General features: G+C 36.5%; 1 protein-coding gene across 1 annotated transcript; it reads left to right on the top strand.

Moving 5' to 3' along the window:
- Nucleotides 1-11787: 11787 nt before the first annotated feature.
- LOC136218373 (tubby-like F-box protein 3) lies at nt 11788-17179 on the top strand. The gene is made up of 6 exons (XM_066005207.1): nt 11788-12760; nt 15006-15093; nt 15319-15448; nt 15532-15711; nt 15876-16358; nt 16795-17179. Exons 1-5 carry the CDS (start codon nt 12410-12412, stop codon nt 16345-16347), a joined length of 1221 nt encoding a protein of 406 aa, XP_065861279.1. The 5' UTR covers nt 11788-12409; the 3' UTR covers nt 16348-16358; nt 16795-17179.
- Nucleotides 17180-25898: the final 8719 nt, after the last annotated feature.

Here is a 25898-nt window from a genome sequence, read left to right on the forward strand (position 1 = left end):
ATATTCATTCCCAATTAAGAGAATTTATAAAGACGCCTTTTGGCCTTCTCAGAAACTATTATGTGGAGATACGGGGACAGATGTGCATTGAGATGTGGTATGACGATGAATCTCTCTCATTTGACTCCTTCTGACGTATCTCGTTATAATCCCCATGGCATGGTATAATGCTTGGGGCTTCTTCTCTTCCTATGTTTTTACACATTTGCTTCAGGGATAGATCTGGACGTTATCAAACTTAATTGTCATCAACCTTCCATTAATCTCTGCATTAATTATCATTAATCATGCATTAATCCTTATTAATCCTTCCTCTAGGGGGAATAACAGTTTTTCATTATTTGTATTTAATTATCATTAATCCTCCTTCTAGAAGGAATACTCTGGATGTTATGAGAAGGCCCTCTAAAAATCAAAGAAGCTCTTTAGGGTTGTCAAACTTCTAAAAGTCTTGTGTATTTTAATGCTTTTCTGTTAAACATAATTCTCCCAAACAAGTAGGAATGTGACACATCATTGAGCTTTCCTGCTTCTCTAAGCATCATGCTCATTCTTACGTTCCATAAGCTAATGAAACACCTAGGAATCTAACTGAAAGAACTCTCACTTCTCGATTTATCAAAATATACCAATATTTTTTAGTTTGGACTTGATAATTTCTTATTATCAAGCTTCCTATGTACCCCATCAAATTTTTGGGAATCAAAGCCACATAGTTCTACCATCATTTTAGGCATTCACCACTCTAGGCTTTGTTCGTCATTTTAAACTTTATTCACCCTTTTAGGGTTTTGACACTCTATGCACTTGCTTTTCTAGCCTTTACTCATTCTCCAAAGTTTCTCTACTTTTTTTTCTCTAAAAAATTCATTCTCCATTTTGCCATTCAATTTTGCATGTTTTAAGTTTTCATTCAAGGATGCAGATAGGTGGCAACCCTATATCCATATTTATTGCTTTTAGAATACGTTCTGTGTTCTTTTTGCAAATGTTTTTTCAAAGTAAAATGTTTCTACTTTGTTTTTGTGAAGGCAAGGCTTCATATTAAGGCGAGGCTTTATTCATTTTTATGAAGACAAGTGTAGATATCAAGCCTCGCTCGGTAAACTCGAGGGGATGATACCGTTGACGACAACAGTGTGATTGGAGCCAAAAGTAACCAATCTAGGAATCAAGTTACTCGGCAAGACCGGAGCTTAGAGTTGGAAGAGTCGCCACCCATGAATGGGAAATGAATACCCGATTCCTTGTGGGAGATCAGTTGGGTTCGGGAAATTAGGTACGAGTCAAGAAGGCTAGCTCATTTCCAGAGAAAGGCTACTAGGCACCTCAAAATCGCCTAGTTTGAACCATCGGCCTCCTACTTAACACTACTAAGCGCTAACGGCCTAATCGCATATTCCCTTAAGTTTCAAATTCGTTTGAAAACCTTTTCTTTCTCGTTTTGAAAACCGTTTTAAGCATTTGATTTAAATCCATTTAAGTTAGAAGAATCACCCATTTTTAGTTCAATGAATCGATATGTACGAAGAAATAAGCGCGAGAAATTAAATCGAGGAATAAGTGAAGTACAACATTTGAATATGTATCTCTATACTAAGATATAAACTAATGTCTAAAACTAATCCCTCCCCCCCCCCAAAATCCCCATTTATTTATGTGTTAGCACAAAATCGTCGTTGGAATGATCTTGTGTATTAGAACATGAGGTGGAAAATCGTTTGAATTTAATCGTTTAAAAGCGTGATTAATCATACAAGTAAATTCATTCATGCAAAAAGAGATTTTAATAGAAAACGAAGTTAAACCTTGTATTTATATTGAAAACTCTTTTCATAACACCTTTTAATTAAGGAAATCAATTTAAAAGCATTTTAAATCCTCATTTTCTAAGGCTAATTCCCTATGCACCATTAATCTATGAAGATACAATTACATCCTCATATATACCAAACCAAAGATAACCAATCCTAAGGCATTGAGGTTACAATTACATCCTCATCTACGAATACCTTCCAGTTACTAGATCGATGGTTACAATTATTCTAGTATAAATAGCCTCACATCCCAAGGCATTGAGGTATACTTTCTATGTTATTCTTCGTGCTTACAGTTTATCATTATTCTATACTTTACTGACTTAAGCATCGGAGTCCCCCCGACCGAACCCAACAGCATCCCCCCACAGGTGGAGCTCCAACAAAATTTCATCCCTGAGATACCAGGGTTAATCAATTTTGACTCGCAATATGAACCTAAACGATATTTGAATTATTGAATGATTTAAACCAATTAGGTAAAGCATAACCAGAAGGAACTAACAATCAATGGAGAAATTAATACTGAAAATTATATTAAAGATGAAAGAATTGTTGTCACAAGGTTACAATCAACCTAGGATACATAGGAAAGATCTAAAGTAGACAGGAAATAAAAGAGAGTAGAAATCCCTTTCAGGGAACCTGTCGACTAAGCAGTCGTCTTCCTAGGACTGAAGGATGAACAACCTTGATGAATCCTTGGAGCTTGATGAATCCTTAGGCTAATTTACACAAGCAACAGATATTGTGCTAATTACAAATCTAGCCCAACTAAAGGGGTGTATTTACATATCTAACCCACTTTGCTTCCATCTCACCAAATTAGACACTTTCATCCACTTTGGACAAGAATACCCTTATTTCAATTCACATTCTTCCTCAGACTCTCAACGTCTTCTTCGTCATCCCAAACCGATGAAAAGACAGTGGTTTATAGAGAAAAGAGATTATGTTTCGTTCAACCTTTGAAGAATTAGTGTCTGTGGAAGAGGATTATAATGGAAAGCTCAAAAAATGAGAAAGAAAAAAAATCTAACAATTGAACTGTTGCGATGTCGTATTTGTGACGAAATACGACAACTATTGTCGCATTTGTGATGAAATGCGACAACTATTGTCGCATTTGTGACGAAATGCAACAAATTTCGTCATAAATACGACAACAATGGAGGAAAATAGAGGAAAATAGAGGAAATTGAAATGGTGCCATTACAGATGAAGAAAGAGATAAGACCAACGAGAAAAGTAGGCGTATAAGCTAAAAACATACTATTTCTACGAGAAATTGAACATAATACTTCAATAATCTCAAAAATCACTAACGATTGGTATCGGAAATGGAAGAAGAAGTTGAAACGAAGAAGAAGAAGAAGAAGAAGAAGAAGAAGAAGAAGAAGAAGTTGGAGCAGGAGCAGATGGATCGATCGAATATAACTAAGGATAATTTTGTCCAAAATGGATGAAAGTATCTAATTTGGTGAAATGGAAGCAAAGTGGGTTAGATATTCTAAAAGCTAAAAACTAATTCTAAAAACTGATGGATGAAAGCTAAAAAATGTGAAAAACTATTCTAATGAAAAACTATTTATAATGAAAACTAATTAATGAAAAACTATTCTAATGAAAGACTAATTAATGAAAAACTATTATAATGAAAAACTATTATAATGAAAAACTAACTTTTAAAACTTATTTAATAAAACTAATTAATCTCTGGGGATGGAAGACCCAATTATCACTACGCCAAAAACCCCTTCAGATGACGGTTAAAAACCGTCATCCCGGAAAATATAAAACTGTCACAGAGCTCGCTGCCATCTGATGGTACTTCAGATGACGGTCGCGTTCTGTCATCCGTAATAGCCTCACATGACAGCGACAAATAGCGACCTGTCATCTGACCACTAATTATATGACGGTTTATCTAATAACAATTGTCACCAAATACATGTTCTCATGACACCATTTTTAAATAATTTCTCAAAATATTAAGTTAAAATGAAATTGTTATGTTAATGTTATGACAATTTTTGTTTTTTCGACTCTCATGGTAACGTAATTCACGTGATATAATTTGTATTAAATTCTACCATTGGAACATAATTAGTATGACAGTTTGTTACCAGTTCTATGTCGTTAGATAGAAAGTAAGATGCCATTTTCTTATAAGAAATTTATCATTATTTTTTTTACCTCTTTCATAAACTTGTATATATAATCAAAGAAGATTGCAAATAATGTGCAAATAACCTTTATATATAACAATAAACATGTACATATGTGAAGATCACAATCCTAACTAAAGGTTTCTTATTACAAAGCTAACATTTAACTATATAAGAAGCCTAAACACCTAAACCTTGAATCTCATGACTTATTATGCCCATCATTTGCAGGTTCTTCCATCCCTTTGCTCCCTATAATATAAAATAGACAAGTTAATTGAGTGTGATCTTCAAAGTAATAAAGATAGATGCTTGTAGCATCATATTATAACAAAAAAATGCTATAAAATGCTTCAAATCATGGTAACTCACATAAAAATGTTACAACTATACCAGTTGAATTAATCTCCTCTGCATTAAACACTGAATTACAAGTTTTTAAGATACTAAAGTATTACCTCACTGGATTGATCCATGCTGAGAAATTTCAGACCGAAAAGCAGGATCTGCAAATGTCTTTAAAGGTTAAACTAGGCAATGATAGACAAAGAAAGTTAAAACTGAAGGCAACTGATTCATCTGAGCCAACTACAACATTTGTTAGCAGCTATTTACTTAACACATCTCATATAATCACAAATGCATCAAAAAAATCAGTACATAACAAAATAGGGTGTATGCCTGGTTTAGTAATGACCGTATGTTAGGCTGCTTATAATCTCAACCAAAATCAATATTCAAACTCATGCATTTTACCAAGATTAAGGACCAAATGTTACATATTTCAAGTAGTATTCTTCATTAGTTGCTCAATACAACCATGTTATTGCCTATAATAACTCATCCTATAACCAAAAAATAAAAGTTTTTTAGATTCTGATAATTAGCTCAAAGACATACAAGAAGTAACATATATATGTTTACTAACCGAGTAGTCGGAGGAAGTGTAGAGTTGCTTAGCATTCTGAATGGAGTCATCATAGAAACCTCTAAATCTATCAGCAAAAGAGAAGAGGTGCAGAACAAGAGTTTATCTAGTTTAGATTTTGTAAATATTGGATAGTAATAAGCAAAAAGAGAAGAATTAATGTGGACCTGTTTAGAATGGCTTAAGCGGAGATTAGAATAAGTGTGGTTGTAAGGCTTAAAAGCAATAGCAGAAGCAGCTAAAGCAGCATCGTATTTTGTCTAAAAAAATCCAGTTCCATTATATAGTTTTTTTTTGCAAGATATATCATAGTTAAACATGTTCCCTGGTAAGATATGTCATAGTTAAACATAACTAAAAAAACTAGTTCCATTATATAGTTTTTTTTGCAAAAAGAATTGAAGCTTATCATCCAGAAGCTTATTACCCTAATTGTTCTGTTGCATGTTTTGTATGCAGAGCTTTGAATATATCCAAGCTTCTCAGTCCTATTTTGAGGAGGGATATACTCAGTCTCATAACCATCAATGATTTCAACAACCTGGTAAAGCAATAGGAAACCTAAAATCAATTAACAGTACAAAAAACACAAGAATTAGGTCAAATTAGAGTATTTGGTATTTTAGGAATGAATTCTATTTTTTTATAATACAAGTGCAGGGTATGTCTAAAGAATATGAGAATGAAAGGAGCTTATGAGATCCAACCTCTATCTACCGTAGTTACATGAAGGAGCTGTCCTCTCCTCTCAATAAATAGAATTGTTTTGTTTTGAGCATTTTTCAACTTTCAGAGGCAGTAATTCCATGTACATGTTCAAAGGAAGTTGCCATTATGTCCATCTCATCCCATCACAATCAAAATCTTGCTTCCATAAGAAAAATAAAATCAGTTGTAATACAACTGACTCACTCACCACCAAAGGAGGGCTGCTACTGACTTTTCGCCATCATCATTTGAAAGTTAAATATAAGAGATAAGAGAGTGTGGAACATCTTTTGATCAAACAACAAAACAACAACAACAAAGCCTTAGTCCCGAAATGATTCGGGGTCGGCTAACATGAACCATCATATAAAACCGTGAAAATCAAGTCGTGTCAGCGACACAGATTCGCTCCCTCCACTCCGTCCTATCCACTACCATATTTTCCTCAATTCCCAATAAACTCATATCACTCTCGATCACCCTCCTCCAAGTTTGCTTAGGTCTTCCCCTACCCCTCACCACTACATCCCTTTGCCACTCTTCGGTTCTCCTAACCGGCGCATCAAGCGCTCTACGTCTCACATGGCCAAACCACCTTAGTCGGTTTTCTCTCATTTTATTCTCAATAGATGTGACCCCTACTTTTGTCCTAATTATTTCATTACGCACCCGGTCCTTTCTCGTGTGACCACACATCCATCTCAACATACGCATCTCCGCCACCGACATCTTATGGATGTGGCAGTGTTTCACTGCCCAACACTCCGTACCATATAACAATGCTGGTCTAATTGCCGTCTGGTAGAATTTTCCCTTCAATCTATTAGGCATGCCGGGATCACAAAGGAAACCCGTAGCACTCTTCCACTTCGACCAACCAGCTTTAATCCTATGAACAACATCTCCATCTACTTCTCCATCCGTTTGGATAATAGATCCTAAATACCGGAAGCAATCCGAGGCCTGAACAACTCTCCCATCTAGGATGATTGTCCCTGCCTCCCTACTCCTACGGCCGCTAAACTTACACTCCAAATATTCTGTCTTACTTCGACTCAACTTAAAGCCTCTAGATTCTAGAGTTTGCCTCCATAGTTCCAACTTCATCTCCACTCCTTCTTTCGTCTCCTCAACCAACACAATATCATCTGCAAACAGCATGCACCATGGTATACCATCTTGAAGTGAACTTGTTAGTTCATCCATAACGATGGCAAAAAGAAATGGGCTTAGTGCGGAACCTTGATGCACTCCAATCGTAATAGGAAACTCTTCAGTCTTCCCAACACTAGTACGTACACTCGTGCATACTCCCTCATACATGTCCTTTATGATGTCAATATATTTCCGCGAAATGCCTTTCCTTATCAAGGCCCACCAAAGTACTTCCCTTGGTACCTTATCATATGCTTTCTCCAAGTCAATGAAAACCATATGCAAGTCTTTCTTCTTATTTCGATAGTGCTCCATTAATTGTCTCATTAGATGGATGGCTTCCATAGTTGATCTTCCCGGCGTAAAACCAAACTGGTTTTCCGAGATCTTCACCGTCCTCCTTAGCCTTTGTTCAATCACTCGCTCCCAAAGTTTCATAGTGTGACTCATTAATTTGATTCCCCGATAGTGTGGAACATCTTTTGATCACTCTGGTAAAAAAGCACATAAAAAGAAAACTCCCAAAGTGAAAAGTAGTATGATTTGTCAACATAAACAAACTTAGTCAAATAACAAAAGAATACAAAAAAAGGAAATCAAATCTGCAACTCACTTGGTGCAATTTGTGTTCTCCTAGCATCAATAGTAACACGAGTTGGTAATTTAAGTGATTTAGCTCTTTCCTATCAAGGTTAGATAAGTTATGTGAGGTAAACAAAACCAGATAAATGGAGAAAATGGAGTATAAGTTATGTGAGGTAAATAAAACAAAATACCAGTAATGAATTGTTAAACTGTGAATAGAAAAAAATTTGGAAAATGAAGAGTGAAAGCAGACCTCTATGATTATTTCAGGGTGAACTGATTACCGAAGAACACAAAGAGAGCCTTTTTTTCATGACGAGAGCAACACACCTAAATGCAGCAAAAGAACTATATAAGGTTCATAAACTACAAAGATTATGGATATAAAATTGATCTCTAATTCAGAGCATCGTGTTTCTCCCTTAAGAGGAGCTTCAAATCTTTGGCTTCTTAATGCAATGCAGCATTGGCCCCAAAATATAGATTAGGGAAAGAGCAGAGAGATCAAAACAAAGGTGTTGTCTCATGTAGTTAGAACCAGAGAAAAATACAAGGTGTTGTCTCATATCATAGGGACAACTTGTATACATGTTCATTAAAGCCCAACACTTGCCAGAGTTTATAAAATTTTAAAACAAACCAGGCCTATTAAACATATACACGAGTAGTGATGCTTCCTAAACCAAAAGTGAACATGGCCATGGTTATTTTATTTTCTCCCGGTGGAAGACCTATACTTGTACCTGTATATATTATATTGCAGTTGCAATTTATTGAATGAAAGGAATACAAACATTCTTTTTCTTCGTTATCTTTATTTTATACTGAATTTTTAATTCAACTTAACACAATAATGGGCTGATTAATGCCTATCCTCTATTCTCATACTAAATTATTAATCAAGCGCGGATGAAGTAGAGTGCGAGATATAATCAAATTTCTCAAACATTTTATACAAGTTTTAGAATAATGGTCGAAATGATGCACTTGATATCACTCCTACCCATTTCATTCGCCCCAGAATTAAATGCTAACATAAACAAGAAACACTACAAATGAATTCCAGGATACAATAGATATTCAACTTCACTTTTCAATGATCTATTCTTCACATTTGTACTACTACTATTTTTGGATTATGAAGCCACACTTGAGTGAGAAACACCCCCAAATCAATCTCACATCACTTTTATGTAAAATCAACATCATTCTTCTTGCTCAAATAAAAACTATTGCTCTAAGGTTAAAATAATAAATTCTCAACCCAGGTTAAAAGAAATTGACTCACCCCTTTCTCGAGTTCATTATGAAAATTCAATTCATCAGGCTTACCCAAGCACAAGCAGGAGGTACTATGGATTTAAGGTGGAACAAGCACCGATAATCGCAATTTAAGTTGATACTTGATAGGCTTAACTAGAGAAACAAAAAGAAGCTTGGACATAAGTTGACGGCGTTCTCTCAGTCTTCCTCCAGAAAGGGTCAGTTAAATACTAGTAACGCTGAAGTGATTATCGATAATCAGAAGAGCTACAATTAAAAAACAGTAAACATGGCTGAATTGAGAAACTAAAATATAAATTAATTGACCTAACGGGTTGAAGCTACAGGTATACATATCTACTTACTAGGAAGCTGTTCGCACCATCACCAGGTATCCTTCGAGTCACCACCGCCTCGGGATAGAAGAACCATGTCATCGCTGGTAGGAGACCATAATGGAGAAGAAGATTAGGTTTTTAGAAGAAAAAGAAGAACATGAAAGATTTAGGGTTTGGACATGGTTTGCTGGTGAACACATAGGATTCTATAGAAATGGATAGACAAAATGACAAATTAAGTTTTCACTTTATCTTTTATATTTCGTCTAAAAGATTCACGCATTAAAATTTTAGGAATTTTTTGCTCCCCCGCTTTTCTAATATTTGGTTACCGTTTTTTATTTATTTTCGTATTACAATGACAGTCATTTATACGCAATGTCGTCTGATGGTTAAGTGACTTTTCAATGAAAATCACGTTTTTTTAGATGACAAAATATTGTCATCGTAACGTCTCATGTGAATCGATCACGTTTTTAATTAAGCCTTCAGATGACAGAATGTTAAAATACTGTCAAGAAAAAAATTCAGACGACACGAAAACAAATATCTGTCATGTATCTTGTGTCATGTGAAAGAGAAATTGACATAGTGTATTTAAATACAAAAAGAAACTAAAGATAATCCCTAAAAATCTGTCAAAGTATATATGCATGATTTTTATTTGAATTTAAACTCTTGAGTAGGTTCAATGAATCTGGTCAGAAAGGCCGAGTCCAATGAATATGGTGAAAAAGGTTCCTGATTCCGAACCTTAAAAATCTTCACCTTTATCTCTAAAAATCTACACATAATCTCATAAAATATTATATAGATAATTCATCCAAAATTAATTAATTATCCTACCAAAAATCATTTTTAATTACCAAGTCAAAATTCATTTATTCTTTTGTAGGTTAATTTCTTAATTTTGGATATAGATTAAGCTCAAAATAACATATAGCAGATTAATTTATTAAAAGTGACAAAATACTTGACAAAAGTTATGAATATTTAATAAAATGCTAAAAAAGTAATTAAAAACCTAAAATTGACAAAATAATGATAAATTACTATTAAAGTAACTAAATAAACAATAAAAGATACAAAATAATCCTTAAAACCACTAAAATATAGGAGTTTTTGACCCCTATCACAACCCTAACATAGTCTTCAATAGATTCAAACCGTCTAGGACACATTGGAGATCCGAGTCTTCTAAAGGAAAATATAAAAATAGAAAAATCATGAAAATATAATGTCATTAGAGAAAGAAAAATAACAAAAGAAGAAGAGCAAGAATCTTAGACTGAGAGAAACTAGAAAAATGATCAACCATATTAGGTTGAAAGCAAAAATACTTCTTCTGAGCTTTAATCCACTAAAGCACTCTTTCACGGGTAGAGCACAAACCTTTATACAATAGTCAGAGCCGCTGTAAAGTACATTCCTTTACAATATCTCTCAGCTATCTATTTATTTGCTACTTGCTTATAACCGAAGCAAACAACAGAGTTTCTAAAATACTATGAACAGAAAATGGTTCTTATAAAGAACAAAATGAAGATATAAATCACTTTTGGACGAACACAAATATTACAATGATTGTGTATTACAAATATTGCTCAATGAACACTTTGAAAGTTTGGATCTCTTATATCAGCTTAGGATTTCGTCAACTTTTGAAGGAGCATATGTCTTGGTATTTACAGTAGAGGCTAGCCAGAACTTCTGTTTGAATTTCAAACTAGCCGTTTATAGGGAAACATTATATTTCAACATCAACTTCTGACTTCTGTCTTAAGCCGCGCTTCTGAATCAGCAGACATGCAGTCTGTCAACTTTCCAACTTAGGCATGTCTATAGAGATGTTGAGGGGACATGGCTTCTATAGCTTTTCCTTTTTGCCAGTTTGGGGAATCGGCGTGATTATGACAAGGTCAAATCCAGCTGTCCGTTGCTATTGCTTTGGGGCTTCTAGTTCCATTGGGCTTCCTTCTTTTGGATCCAGAAGATCAGCTTATGAGCCTTTGTTCATTGCAAGACATTTTTCATATTTAATTGATCTAAAGCGTATGTATTAAAACATTGAATAAATATAATTAGTTTAAATCAAATTTAATTTATTTTCTTTGACTTGAATATTTTTGGGGATCTAATTTCCTTAATTAATTTATTTTTATCAGAATAAAAAATTCTTGAAAATTGTGTTTCAACACACAATTAATAAGTGACTAATACATATATTTTTTAAAGTAACTAACAAATAATAAATTTAATTAATTTATATTTTAATTGGTTTGGTTAATTTTGTTATTTTATTGTAAAAACCGAAGTGACCGCTATATTTGATAAATGTTATGTCTAGTAAAAAAAATTTTGAGGTCAAATTAGATGTTTGAGCCACTTTAAAGGTTTTGAAAGAGTTTATTTGTTCCAAAAAGTTAATTTTGACAAAACTGGTTTTAAGAGTTTTTTTTAATTAACTTATTGTTCAATCTGTTTTTAAGGATATTTTTATCCCTAATTATTATCTTTAACCTTAAATAAAGGATTTATCATATCTTATTTGTAATTTTATAGAAATAACTATTAACAACCAATTAAGTTTTACCAAATAAATTTACATAGTAAACCACTTAAATCTATATGCTAACATCTAACGGCTCTTTACCAAATAGGAACAAAGTACGAGTGCAATGATCGAAACTACCAAATCCTTAGGTTTTTTTTTGGGTTAAAAGATGAAAAGAGTTTAGTATTAACAAAATTGCAAGAGTTGGGTGTTAGGATGTAGTGGTCGTTGCGTTGGTGTGAAATGGGGAGTCGATGAACGAGAAGCCAAGCAACTATTGGATAAGGAAAATATGGGACCCACTGTCCCAAAGTAGATTCTGGTCTCCTTCCCTTGACCCCATTACAGGCACCCACATCAGCCCATACCAAACCCTAGTATCTCTTTTCTTCCCCCACTTGAGTCTCAGACTTGTTAACCGCAATGTCCTTCTAAAAGTCCCATGTATGTATGTATGTATCTATCTTCCTTAGATCTTTTTTGCATCATCCTTTTCAGATTTGCTTATCTCATTATCTGCACGCTTCTTTAACTTGTTGGAATTTGTGGTGTTTCTCTTTCAAGTTGAGACTCTTTTGTTTTTGTTTCAATGTGCTAAACCCGCAGATCTGAATCTTTGCTCTCCTTTTCCAAAGATGACTAACAATTCATCTTCACATTTGTAAAAATGATTCATTCGGATTGCTGCTCACTCCTCATAAACTTTTACAATTTTACCTTTTCGAGTTTCTGGGTATCCTTGATTATTTAATTTCAGCTTCTGTTTTGCAATCAAGTTGACTTCTTTTTTGGGGAAAAATGTTTGTGCTGTAATCATTTTGACTTTTGAGAGGATCTGATTTCCCCTTGCACCTCTCAACTGTCTGGGAGTTGAATACATTTTGGGGGCATAAATGTCTTTCAAGAGCATACTTCAGGACATGAAAGGTGAGTTTGGGAGCATGTCTAGAAAAGGGTTCGATGTCAAATTTGGTTATGGGATGCGATCAAGGTCTCAAAGGGTGGTTCAAGATAGCTCTTTGGTGCCAGTTGATGCATTTAAGCAAAGTTGTTGGGCAAATATGCCGCCTGAGCTTTTGAGGGATGTGCTAATGAGAATTGAGGAATCTGAGGAAACTTGGCCATCCCGAAAGAATGTTGTTGCTTGCGCTGGTGTATGCAGAAACTGGAGAGAGATTATGAAGGAAATTGTCAAAACTCTTGAGGTTTCGGGCAAATTGACATTCCCAATCTCTTTGAAGCAGGTTTAGATAGCACTTCTCATTTGCCTTTTCCATTGAATTTTGTTTCTGTTATTTTTGTCTTTAGTAACTATTATGGGATCTGGATTTGCTAGTTATGATTTTGGAGAATGTCCTTGTTCTTCCCCATTTGTGGTATTTATATTTTAACCATGTTGTTTTGGTCATTTATGATTCATAGCTGGAATTTGTTAGGACCCATCCTAACTCTTGTGTTTGCTACGTAAGAAAGAAAATTGCAAGAGCCGAAGAGGGATAAGGAGAAGGAATTTTTACTTTACCAATACACATCATATCATCTTGTATCATAAGTTAGTTATAATACTCAGTTTTCATTAACCTCCATCTGATCTCTGTTTAGTTCTCTTCATTCTTGAGAATATGCCAGATGATTGATTCACCCTCTCTGAAACAAGACCCTTCTCTTCAAGGCTGATGTCGGATTTCAGAGAATGTTTTCTTGATGATGCAAAAATGCTGGATGACGATTCCACTTTGAATTGTTCATCAATAGTTGTATCCAAAAGGAAGTAGCAGTAACAGTGCATTTTTTTCTTTTTTGAAAAAAAAGAAGACATGAAAAACATTCTTGACGCAGCAAGGAAGCTGTAGTTCTACTAATGCTATTAGCTTGTTCTTCATTTGCTATTCTTGCATTTTTACAAACCATCTATCTGTGCAAGATTTTTTTTTTTTTTTTGGTGTCTTCTCCCCTTCTCAGTAGGCCAATGAAATAAAATGAACTCAAAACTTGAAAGCTATCACACCAATTTTTACTTCTATATCTTTGATATCATCTTCAAGCTTTTTCCACCATTAAAGATGACCTATTAACAGATTCAACATCTAGCTTAGAATTTAGTTTATCAAAACTAGCATTTTCATTTGGAATCAATCTCCTTCAGTTTAATGGATTTGGTACCTTTATTTGCTGGGTTAGGTCAGGTTCAAGGAATTGATCTTTTCCTAAAGAAACTTGAAATGAGTGTTGCACTGGTTCCCTTCAATGTGGTCATAACCCAATCAGCTGTAGGTAATTCATGATGAAATTCCAGCAATCCTAATTCATGTGTTGTTCTTCACTTAAATGGACTACTTGCAATTGACCATAATTTTGACCCCATCTTTTTTAAGATTGGAGCAATTCCAGAGATTTGTGCACTGTTTAATGCTTTCAATTTTGAAGTGATCAAACCTTTTGCCCATTAGTTTCTGCAATTGATTAATTGCTTCTTCTGTTCTCCCATTGTCATCATGGATAACATAAACAACAGGGAAACAAGTAGAATGAGAATTAAAATAAATTGGTGAAAAGAAGAAAGCCGACCCCGAATCATTTCGGGACTAAGGCTTTGTTGTTGTTGTTGTTGGTGAAAAGAAGAAGCAGGAAGAATAGATAGGTCCACATTAGGCTTTTGATTGTTCTTTGTGCATGTATTTGAGATTATATTATGGTCTTTAAGCATTTTATCTGTCCAAGTTTAGCAATCACAACTGAAAGGCTCGTCGTGTTTGTGCATGTATGGGGAATTTAACGACTTATGAGTTTAGACACATTTTCATTTTAGATTTGTGCAATGTGTCTAATGGAACTGATTTCTGCAATTATGCTATAAGGTTACTGGCATAATGCTGCATAGGACATTATGTTGTGTGAAGAATTTGGTGTGCAAGCTCCTTAAACATTTAATTGTGTGTGGATGGTATATTGTGATATGTTCCATATTACTTTGAAGTCTGTTTGACCCTGATATCTTTTGTGGGAAATGCCAATATGTCAAAAAACAAGTACACTTTTGTGTGGATAGAAATATACCTGCTATTACCTTTGGTTAAACTATGTCACTTGCTTGCTATGTGATTATAGAATTTCATCCTAACTGCAATTTGCTTTAAATTTCAACTTCAGGTAATCATTAAATCAGTTGGGATAATGACTATAGAGTTTCATGTCCATTATGCCATATGCTGAAATTCTCTTTCTTTTGTTTTGTACCTAGTCAACTCAATTCTCACCTTCTTTCATTTGCTGGATTAGGTCAGTTTAAAAGACTAGGAGCTTTTGCTTTCTTTTTTGTTTTTGATTTGTTTTCTTAAATTTCATTGAATGAGTAGAAATTGTCTGAAAATTTTCACATGCAAATATTTACTCAATTATCTAGTATATGAGGCAGTCGTTGTCTTTTTTCCCTCTTTCATCTAATGTCAAAGTCCTTGCGTTTTTTTTTTTTTTTTTTTTTTTTTGCAGCCTGGTCCTAGGGACTCCCTTCTTCAGTGTTACATCAAAAGAAATCGTAGCAATCAAACATATTATCTTTACCTTAGCTTAAATCAAGGTGACTTCCTAGATCTTTTTTTCTTTTCTTATATATATCTTCATGTGGATGCGCATTTGTTGTTTATGCATGAGGATTAGTACCTCTTCAATCAAGTTAGTTAGACTTCAAACCTCAAAGAGGGGTAGTTTCCGTGTTGACAGTTCCGGAGAGCTGATTTCTTTTCAAGTGAATTTTTTTAAGTGGTTATTTATAAACCATATTACCTGTATTATGTATTGGCAGCTTCAAATGACGATGGCAAGTTTCTTCTAGCTGCACGGAGGTGCAGACGGCCTACATGCACCGATTACATCATATCGTTAAACTGTGATGATGTGTCTAGAGGGAGCAGCACCTACATTGGGAAGTTGAGGTATTTCCACAGAGTAAACAATATACTTTTTTTTCCCTTTTTCTTCCTTCGATTCTAAGTTTATGACTTCTCCTTGACAATAGATCAAATTTTCTGGGAACCAAGTTCACTATATACGATGCACAACCTTCAAATACAGGTGCTAAGGTTGCTAAATCTCGCTCCTCCAGGATAGTTAATATGAAGCAGGTCTCCCCCAGGGTCCCTGCTGGGAATTATCCTGTGGCCCATGTTGCTTATGAGTTGAATGTCTTAGGTTCAAGGTAAGAAGTAAGAACGACCTCTCTCAGTTTTACCATTTATTCTCTTGTGAAAAAGACATTATATTGTTGCCACTAATGTTGCTTTCTCACCCCCACCAATAGAGGAATTGATCTTATTGAATTTTCGGATGCTAACTTTGTTTGATCGATTTCTTCAAATTCAGAGGTCCAAGGAGAATGCAGTGTGTTATGGATGCAATCCCTGCCTCTGCTACCGAGCCTGGAGGAGTGGCCCCAACGCAGACTGAATTTCTGCATAGCCATTTGGATTCCTTTCCATCACTCCCCTTTTTCAGATCAAAATCGACCCGCACAGAAAATTTTATTTCTGGTCCTTTGTCCAGTAATAAAGATGGAATGCTAGTATTGAGGAATAAGGCACCCAGGTGGCATGAACAACTCCAGTGCTGGTGTCTGAACTTCAATGGTCGGGTCACAGTTGCTTCCGTAAAGAATTTTCAGCTTGTAGCTTCTGTGGACAGTGGAGTTGGAAGGCAAGATCAGGAGAATGTTATACTCCAGTTTGGGAAAGTGGGGAAGGATGTCTTCACCATGGATTATCAGTACCCAATCTCAGCCTTCCAGGCATTTGCCATTTGCCTTAGTAGCTTTGACACCAAAATAGCTTGTGAATGACAGACAAGCAGGTCTGTATCCAGTACCTTACTTGAACTTCCAGTTTTCGAATTGCATGTGTGTTGTGATATATGCCTTGATAGTGTTGCTTTTTGCTGCTCATTTGAACCTTCTGCCAAAACGTACATTATTTTTTTCCATTTTTGCACAATCAACTAAGGGAATTCTTGTTTGATGAACTTCGTTTTCTAGTGAAGCTAGCTGCTGATCTTACCTCTTTTAACCATGTTGCAAAATTTATATACTTTCTTTGGGTGAATGTCTTCTTACCAAAGCATTGATGTAAATCCTGTAGCTATAAACCATTGTCTTCACCCTATTAATAATATTGTTTCCTTATACTGGCAGTGATTGAAATTATTTAGTGAATCCATTTTTGAGCGACTACAAATCTATATTTGCTGGTGATGATGAGTTTGAACTTTGTGGATTTTTGTTCTTAAACAGGAGATTTGTTCCTCTTGATCCCTCTGCCCTTGTTAGGAGGCTAGGGAAGTTATGTTGACCGGTATGACATGGTTCAAGAAAGAGTAGCAGAGGCAGTTGTAGCTGTGGCATGAGGGGATTCTGCAACGAAGCTTAATCTTATTCCGTCTAATTTCCATGTGAAAAACTAGGAGTTTGTTGTCAAAATTTTTTTCCTGTACATATTATGAGCCAAATGTGCTCTGCTCGGTAGGTTCGACAATGGCTGACAAACATAAGCTCCTGTTGGATGCTCAGACGTCTTAACTGGACTACTTTTGTGAGTTTGTGTGTAATTTCTTAATCAAGGGCAACTGGTATATGGTTGCTTTTCGTGATATTAATGTAAACACTGATAATTCTTCCATTTTCTAACTTTTTCTACACTGTGTATTTTGATCTACAACAAAGTGGCATGGCTATGACTATTAGAGTGTTGTAGTGGGCAGATGAGAATCATAGATATGCAGATGAAACAGAAAAGGTTGAATATATAAAAGAAAGGTGTCATATGAAGGAATCTTGTTTTGTACATTCCAAGGATAAAAAGGCTTCATTTCTTACAAAGGAAACAATGATGCTGCACAACACAATCCTCCAAATAAGTAGTAATATTCAGAACTTGATTTGATTCTATGCCCTTCCAGCCTCAACAAGGAACAACCTCAGCTGAACCCCAAACTCTGTTTCACTAAATTGAGAGAATTGGGCCCTATCACAATTTCATCATTTGCTCTAAGCTGCTTTAATTTTGTTTGGGAAATTCACCTGCATATAAGAAAACAACTTTTTTTAGGGATAAGGTGCAAAAATACCCCTAACGTTTATAGCTATGAGCAATTTTACCTCCAACGTCTAAAACTGTACAATTTTACCCAAACATTAGCGGTCAAGAGTAATTTTACTCCTAAGCTTGGCAAGTTGAATCAATTTCAGACATTATTATAAAATATATATTTTATTCTTTATTCTACACCAATTCAATATCAGTTCGTTTAAAAAAAAGATTTCATATTTTTTGTGATATAATAATAGAATTGAAGATTAATATTTACAAATTCGACGATATATTTTGAATTTTTTTTATCCAGCTCGTACAATGGACAATATATTTTTAATTTTTTTTTATAAAAATTCATGTCTAATCATAAGTTTATGATCTGTTACTAGTGAGTGATAAAATGACTCACATGTGAAGTGTAGATGACAAAATTCATGAACCAGAAGACAATTTGATGAATTATTTCTAAAATTGACCCAACCTGACAATGTTAGGGGTAAAATTGCTCTTGGCTGCCAAAGTTAGGGGTAAAATTGCACGACGTTAATGATAAAATTCTTCTTTGCTATAAATGTTAGAGATATTTTTGCACCTTATCCATTTTTTTATTATTGAAATGTCCAACATGCTAATTTTTTGGAAAATAATACAAAATCACAACGGAAATTTCTAAAGTATAAAATATTATATAAACATGTACTTATCCAAACGATATAAAATTCTTTCCTTAAAGAAACCAACCTACACAAAAGTTCTAACATTTTCAATTTCGACATCTTCATAGAAATTCGAATATCTCTAATACGACAATAATTTGAAAGAACTGATTTTCGATTTCAAAGACAAACATTCAATAATATATATATATATATATATATATAAACTCTAATTTGTTAGATTATTAGTTGATAACAAACAGAGAACGATGTCGCTCCTTCCCGGCGCGAACGATCGCAGCCCTATTCTGCCGGACCGACTTCCCCCCCCCCCCCACCCACCCCTCCCGACGACCCGATTCCTCCTCCCCCTAATATCCCGATTCCACCTAGACTCTCCTAGAAAGATATCAACACTGCAGGCGCGACAACCAGAGTTTCCAAACCGCGAGAGGACCTCCGAGCGGTTGGTCTGATCCGAATTGATGTGAATGAAAAGGAGCCGCTATATCCAAAAGTGACTATGGACCCCGAATTGAAGAAGAAGCTGGCGAAGCCATGTGAGAATGCCCTTATCATCAAGCTCTTGGGCAGAAGCCTGGAGCATGTGGCACTACAACGAAGAACTATCGAGCTTTGGAAACCAATTGCAGGGGTAAGTATGATGGATCTAGGTGAGGGCTTCCACCTTGTTCAATTTGATAATGATTTGGATAGAAGTCATGTAATTAATGATGGTCCCTGGCTAGTTCGGGGGCACTATCTCACAGTCCGCACATGGTCTGTTGGTTTTAGCCCAACTGAAGCTATCGTGGAAAAATCTATGGTATGGGCCCGCTTCCCTCAACTCCCCCTTTTATTTTATGATGAGGATGTGTATTGGGCATTGCAGCTACTGTAGGCAACCTGATCCGTGTGGACGAGAACACTGCAAAAAGAACCCGAGGCCAGTTTGCGAGAGTTTGTGTGGAAATTGATTTGCTTAAACCTTTGATTGCACAATTTGAGTTGGATGGGGAAGTTCAGAGAGTTGAATATGAAGGCCTTCACACGGCTTGCACCAATTGTGGGAGATACGGACATCTTAGAACTGATTGTTGTTGGCCGAGTGCAATAACCACAAAAGCACCCCAGAATCTAGTGATATGGTGGTAGGAGATGTGGACGCTACAGAGGGGAGCGGAGCAAAGGAATCTGAACCAGCTTTGAGGAATGATAAGTGCCCTGATGACTCGGGAACCGGTTCAGAGGTTTACGGCCCATGGATGCTTGTGCCTAAGCGAAAGTTTCAACCACGAAATTCCAGCCTAGGCAATACTGCAAAAGGAGGCCAAGATGGATGGAAATCACTTAATCTGAATCCTTTTGCTGAAAAAACTATGCAGGAGAATTCTAATACTAACACTGAGGTCTTCAAAGGCTTTAGTGTGACGGATAAGGGAAATAAAGAGAAAGAGCAGGCAGGAGGAACAGTGATGAATAAGCACAAGGGCAAATGGGTCACGAAATAAGGAGCCAGGCTGAAAGAAAATAGGGAGCCAGGGATGATTTTACATCCAAACAAGTTTGCTTACCTATTCTAGGATTCGATGGAAGTGGAAATGGGGAGCCGGGTGAATGGTGAAGAATTACAGAGTAGTAGTTTTGTCGGGGGGGGGGGGGGTGTGACAGGGAGAGGCAAATGAACTCGCCTAGAGACGGATTCCAGAACACTATTAAGTGAACTGAACTCTAATACTCCGCGGGATATTCCAATAATGAAAGGAAACGACCGTCTTATTCAGAAATTGAGAAATATATCCGCTGTGCAGGGCTTAGGGAAAGATTCTAGCACGGAGGAATCTCCTCCAGTGTTGAGCTTCAAGTGATTGGCCTTTGGCACCTGGTTCTGTTTGTGTTATTGTCTATGAAGCTCATCACATAGAACTGTTTCGGTGCCAGTGGCACTGCTTTTCAGAGAACATTGAGACATTTGGTTAAGGTGCATAAGCCCAACATCGTTTGCCTTTTGGAGACTCGCATCCCCGGGACCAGGGCTCCTGAGATTGGTAAGCAGATGGGCCTTTAGCATTGCAAAATTGTGGAAGCCGAGGGCTTCAGTGGAGGGATTTGGGTCTTTTGGGACGATACGCAGGTTCAGGTTTGTGTTAAAGAGAAAATCTATCAATTTCTTCACTGCCTAGTCTCTTTTAAAGGGGGTGAATGGAATGATAAAGTTTTTGAAGTTACTGCTGTCTAGTCAGACCGCAGATGGTTCATAAAAGGAAATTTTTTGAAGATACGAAGCAGTTGATGAGGCGTGTAACGGGGCCTTGGCTTATCTGTGCGACTTTAATTGCATCAGAGATAATAGTGAGAAGCAAGGAAGCTCGACGAGAACACTGAACCGATGTGGGCCATTTTCGACATGGATTAATGATCTGAGTTTGGTGGATTTAGGATACGTCGGTCCGAAGTTCACTTGGTACATGGGAGTGACACCGAGGACTAAGACATCATGTCGGCTAGATCGGGGACTCTGTTCTTCCGAGTGGCGGCTTTGGTTCCCTTTAGCGGTGGTGAGACACTTACAGCGGACTCAATCAGACCATGCTCCGATTCTGGTTGATTTTAATAATGAAGAAAGGAGGCAGGAGAATTGTTGAAAGACCTTTCCACATGATTTTGATTTGACAAAATTATTTAAGTTAATCTCATGATTAAGACAATTAAATTTAAGTGCTTTGATTTAATTGTACTAATGTGTTTGTTCAATGTTGAGTATATTAATAAATGAGAAACAGAAATAAAAAGCAAGACAGAACGAAGTCAGCATGAGCCACAGAAGCTGAGTAGAACACAACTCAACATCATAAAAGAAAAGTCTTCTTCAGAACAAACGCTTGAAGACGAAGCTTGTTGAAACACCTTTCCACATAATTTTGATTTGACAAAATTGTTTAAGTATAATTAAAAACATATTCTAAACACACTAAGTTTAAATGCCTTGATTTATTCTACTAATGTGTTTGTTCAATGTTGAGTTAAATTGTTTATAAGACACAAAGATTAAAAGGCCCAAAGCCCAATACGGAAGTCAAAGCCCAAGTCAAACTGTTAAAGGCAACTCGGCCCGTGTATGTCAAAACGCTGTCGTTATGTACAAATCGCAGCTCAGCGGAAGAAGGATCTAGAAGACCTTCGTGGAACAACTTCGGGACGAAGCTGCTGAGTTGATTCGACAAAGAGTACAAGAAAACAGCTGGCTAAGAACAACTTCCAGACAAAGTGTTTCCACTTTGGGTAAAGTTCAGACGACACAGAATGCTGTCTAGTTGACCTTACCATAAATGAAGAGACATTCTGCCGAGCTGACCAAAAGCTGACCGAGGACAGAAGATCCCCAAATCTGATTGGCCGAGAGCTCTGAGCAAGTCAGGATGACAACGACAGGAAGCCGTTTCCCTCCAACGGTTATTTCGAAATTCGAAATGACCGATGCCTCAGACGTCTCTATAAATAGAGCCCTTCAGTTGCTTCATTCAAACATAGAACTTGATCAAGCCATTACGCTGACCAAATCTCTACGCAAAGTTCTGCAAGAAAAAGCAAAGCAATCTTACACTAAATTTCATATCTTTTGTGTAAAAGTCTAGAGTGATTATTCAATCATCTAAGGTGTCTTAGCAATCATTGTTTAGGACAAAACACTTATCATTTCTAGAGATTAGAAAGGAGAGGCTGAGTACTCGGTTATAGTACTCAGCGAGAGATTAGGATTGAGTAGAGGTATAGAGGAAGGTACTCTTGTTATACTCAGTTGCTAAGATTGTAAAAGGTTTGATGCTCTACCGTTAAAGAGCTCAGTAGAGAATTCGAAATCTCGGAACGTGTTCCGGGGACAGGACGTAGGCTTGGAGGCCGAACCTGGATAAATCTGCTGAGTAACACATTTCTAACCTTAAACTCCTTTATATATTTATTGCTTGCTTAAACAAAAACTGACCAAGTAAAGAGGTTAAGCTGAGTTGTGCGCATTGAATATATGAGCTCAGGAATAGACTCTAAGTGCTATCTCCTAACTCAAGTAAAGAAACTGACCTAGTCACCAGTTGACTAAGCCAGTATCTTGCTATTCACTCAGCGCCGCTGTTAAAACCTTTTTCTCACGAAAAAGAAGTCCGCCCTAACTTAAAATTTTTAAATAGTTCCTAACCCCCCATTGGAACTATATGTTGGGGGTTTGGTGTCCTATAGTCAATTGTTGCAGGATACAAACTTAATGTAAATGAATTGTTCTTTATATCATTTGTTTTAATGAGATATATGTTTTATAACTATATAAAGGCAATCCCTTTTAAGCACTATATAAAGTCTAATAAAAGGAAATCCGTAAGTTTGTTTAAAGTGATTATAAAATGTTCATACAAGCATGAAGTGAGACAAAACTTTATAATAAACTAATAAACTTAAAACCACCCCAAGTCAAGTGATATGTTTAGGATTGATATATCACTGTTGAGACTTGTATGTAACAATGTCTTCTGTCCGACAGAAAGCTGATCTCACAAGCTTCATATATATAGATATCTGGACAGTTACATAGATCCGATGAAACGTCGTTCATTAGGATTGGGGATCCGATTTGAGATAACAGGATGGGTAGATTCATCCTTGTCACATGTTCATCTCATTGGTATTAATAGGTATAAGTAATCCTCAGACTCAAAGGAATGTTAATTGGTCATCCTGAATTACTGAATGTGAGACTTTGATCCTGTGGTCCCACGATCCTTAACAGAGATGACTCTGGGGTGTGAACTGCAAAGGTTGGGTGTCACAGGAAGTAATGTCAGGGTAGTTATACATTGGATTGAGCATTTATCACTCCCGATTAATGGGAGATATATCCAAGGATCGCTTGTGGAAGACTCGACTCTAAATCCTTGCAAGGTGATAACTTAAGAGTAGAAATACAGATTTCACTTAACCTATCTATTTGAGTTGACTCGGCCTGTACAAGTAAAACGAACGTCTCGCTATATGTGACTTGACATCACCCATAGTTATAAGATTCAGTTCAAGGATATAGTTGATAAAGGATCGAATTATACTGTAACTAATACGGAAGGGTTAACGATAGAATCAACCTGTCTTCTTAACGGACTCTGGGGGAATGATTACAGACTTGCCTATAACATACTCAGTACATCATTCCGTTATGCAAGGATTAAATATAATTCTTGAAGAAATTAATTTAATAGTTGCATACGGCCAGAAGTAGTAAGAACCTAATGGATCACACATAAGACTTGGAACCAAAAGAGAGATGGATATGATTAATAGATGGAAGCCCAATTGAGCCCAGTAAGGCCCATTTATATAGAGGGGGCCGAAATTTATATATAGTAAATAAGGAATTATTTTAATTCCATTAATCCTAATTTGATTAGGTTTGTGAATTAAATTAATTAAGAGATAATTAACTTAGGAGTTTTAATTAGATTAATATACTCCTATTATTATCCAATTAGGTTATTTATTATTATCCTAAATGTATTTGATATATTATAAGATAATAATTAGGAATCCTATTCCGAATGGAATTCCTATTAAGTAACCTATTCCTATCTAACTAGGGTTTAGATACAAGCGACTATATATAGCCCCTCCCTATGAGAATTTCGACCAAGCTAATCCCCTCCCCTTATGGTGATTTTCAAAACCTACATTAAGTAAGAGAGAGTGAATTCGCATCCCCTAGTTCGTGGACAAGAATTCATACGGCTTCCGTCAATTGATTAATCTCATCCATCCCTTTTTCTCTTTGATCTTGTGTTGGTTAATTAGAGGCAATCTAATTTGGTTGCATCTCATAAGGGTTGATTCCATCTTAACCTCACCGTGTTATACTTTGTGGTTGGAATCTCGGAGAAGATTTGTGGGCGCTTCTTTAACAACGGTAGATTGTTCATCAAAAGGTATTCCTTCTTATCCCTCTTTATATGAAATAACGATTAACAGATCCTATGGTTAAAAGGAAGTAGGCTAAAATTTTTATATTTCCGCTGCTATACCTTAGCCCTAATTTCCTTCACTATACTTGTAACGTTATAAGGGACCAACAAGTGGTATCAGAGCCTAAAAGCTCACTATAAAAGGTTTAACAACCTTGAGCTGATCCCCACTATGGGCGAAAACAGTACTCGATTTCTCCCAGGAAACCAAACAACTCAGATCTTACCTGAGGGGCTGTCCATTACTCGGCCTTCCCTATTCTTCGGGTCTAACTATACCTTCTAGAAGAATAGGATGAAAAATTTCATTCAGGCTACAAATATGAGTGCCTGGCTATCCATAGTCCAAGGTCCATTTGTACTTGTCGAAGTTGTGGCTGGCCTAACAGTTGTTAAAGCTGAGGCCAAATGGACAGAGGATGATCTCAAGAAGCTACAAAATCATGCTTCGGCTATAAATATGCTTCACTGTGCGCTCGATGCTGCAGAATATAATAAAATCTCAGGTTGTGAGTCGGCGCAAGAGATCTGGAAGAAGCTGGAGGTCACCTACGAAGGAACCAATAAAGTAAAGGAGTCTAAGGTGAACCAGCAGATGAGACTGTACGAGCTGTTCGAAATGAACAATGATGAGGGAATATCTGACATGAATGCAAGGTTTACCAACATCATCAATGAGCTCAAGAGACTTGGGAAGATCTTCACTGAGGAAGAACAAGTCAAAAAGATACTCAGGAGTCTTCTTAAAGACTGGCAAGCAAAGAAGACCGCTGTTGAGGAAGCTCAGGACTTAACCACCTACAAATATGATGAACTCATCGGCTCGCTGCTGACCCATGAGATATCAATGAAAAACTTTGAGGTGAAGGAAAAGTCTGAAGACAAGAAGCAGAAGTCTCTTATCATGAAAGCAGACTCCACTGATGGGAGCTCAACAGATGATGAAGAGATGGCTATGTTCACAAGGAAGATGAAAAGGCTATTCAGGAAGAATGACAAATATTCTAAGAAGCCGTACAGAAAGTTTGATAAGTATAAAGCTGAGTCCAGCGACAGCAAATACAAGAAGGACAACTCAAAGCCTGTTACATGCTTTGAATGTCATCAAACTGGCCATATCAAGTCAAGCTGCCCCACGCTGAGGAAAGATAAGAAGAACGGAAAAAAGGCAATGGTGGCAACATGGAGCGACAGTGATGAGTCTTCATCAACAGAAGCTGAGGCCACCGAGTCAGCGAAGATATGCTTCATGGCTGACGAACTTGCTGAGCCGTGCGTCTCTGAGCATGCTGACCCCTCCATTGCATCTGACGATGAGGAGCAATCAAATGAGGTAATATCACTTTCCCAGCTCAGAAACGAAATGGGTAATGCCCTGAGTGACCTCTATACACTTGTCAAAAAGTGTAATAAGAAAATTAGAGCACTCAGCAGGCGCTGTGACGAGGTTGAAGAGGTCAAGCTAAGTGACCTCAGATTCCTTCTTTAGGACAACTCAACTTTGCATGATAACATGGAGATCATACATAAGTCTGTCTCTGAAGTCCAATCAGATTCAAAGAAATTGAGAAAGGACGTCACAAATATCCAGAACCAACTAAAGGTTCAAAACAAAAGGAATATTCCTCTGAATGCTCAGTACCGAAGTACTGG

Source organism: Euphorbia lathyris, chromosome 2, assembly GCF_963576675.1.
Source record: "Euphorbia lathyris chromosome 2, ddEupLath1.1, whole genome shotgun sequence".
NCBI lineage: Eukaryota > Viridiplantae > Streptophyta > Magnoliopsida > Malpighiales > Euphorbiaceae > Euphorbia > Euphorbia lathyris.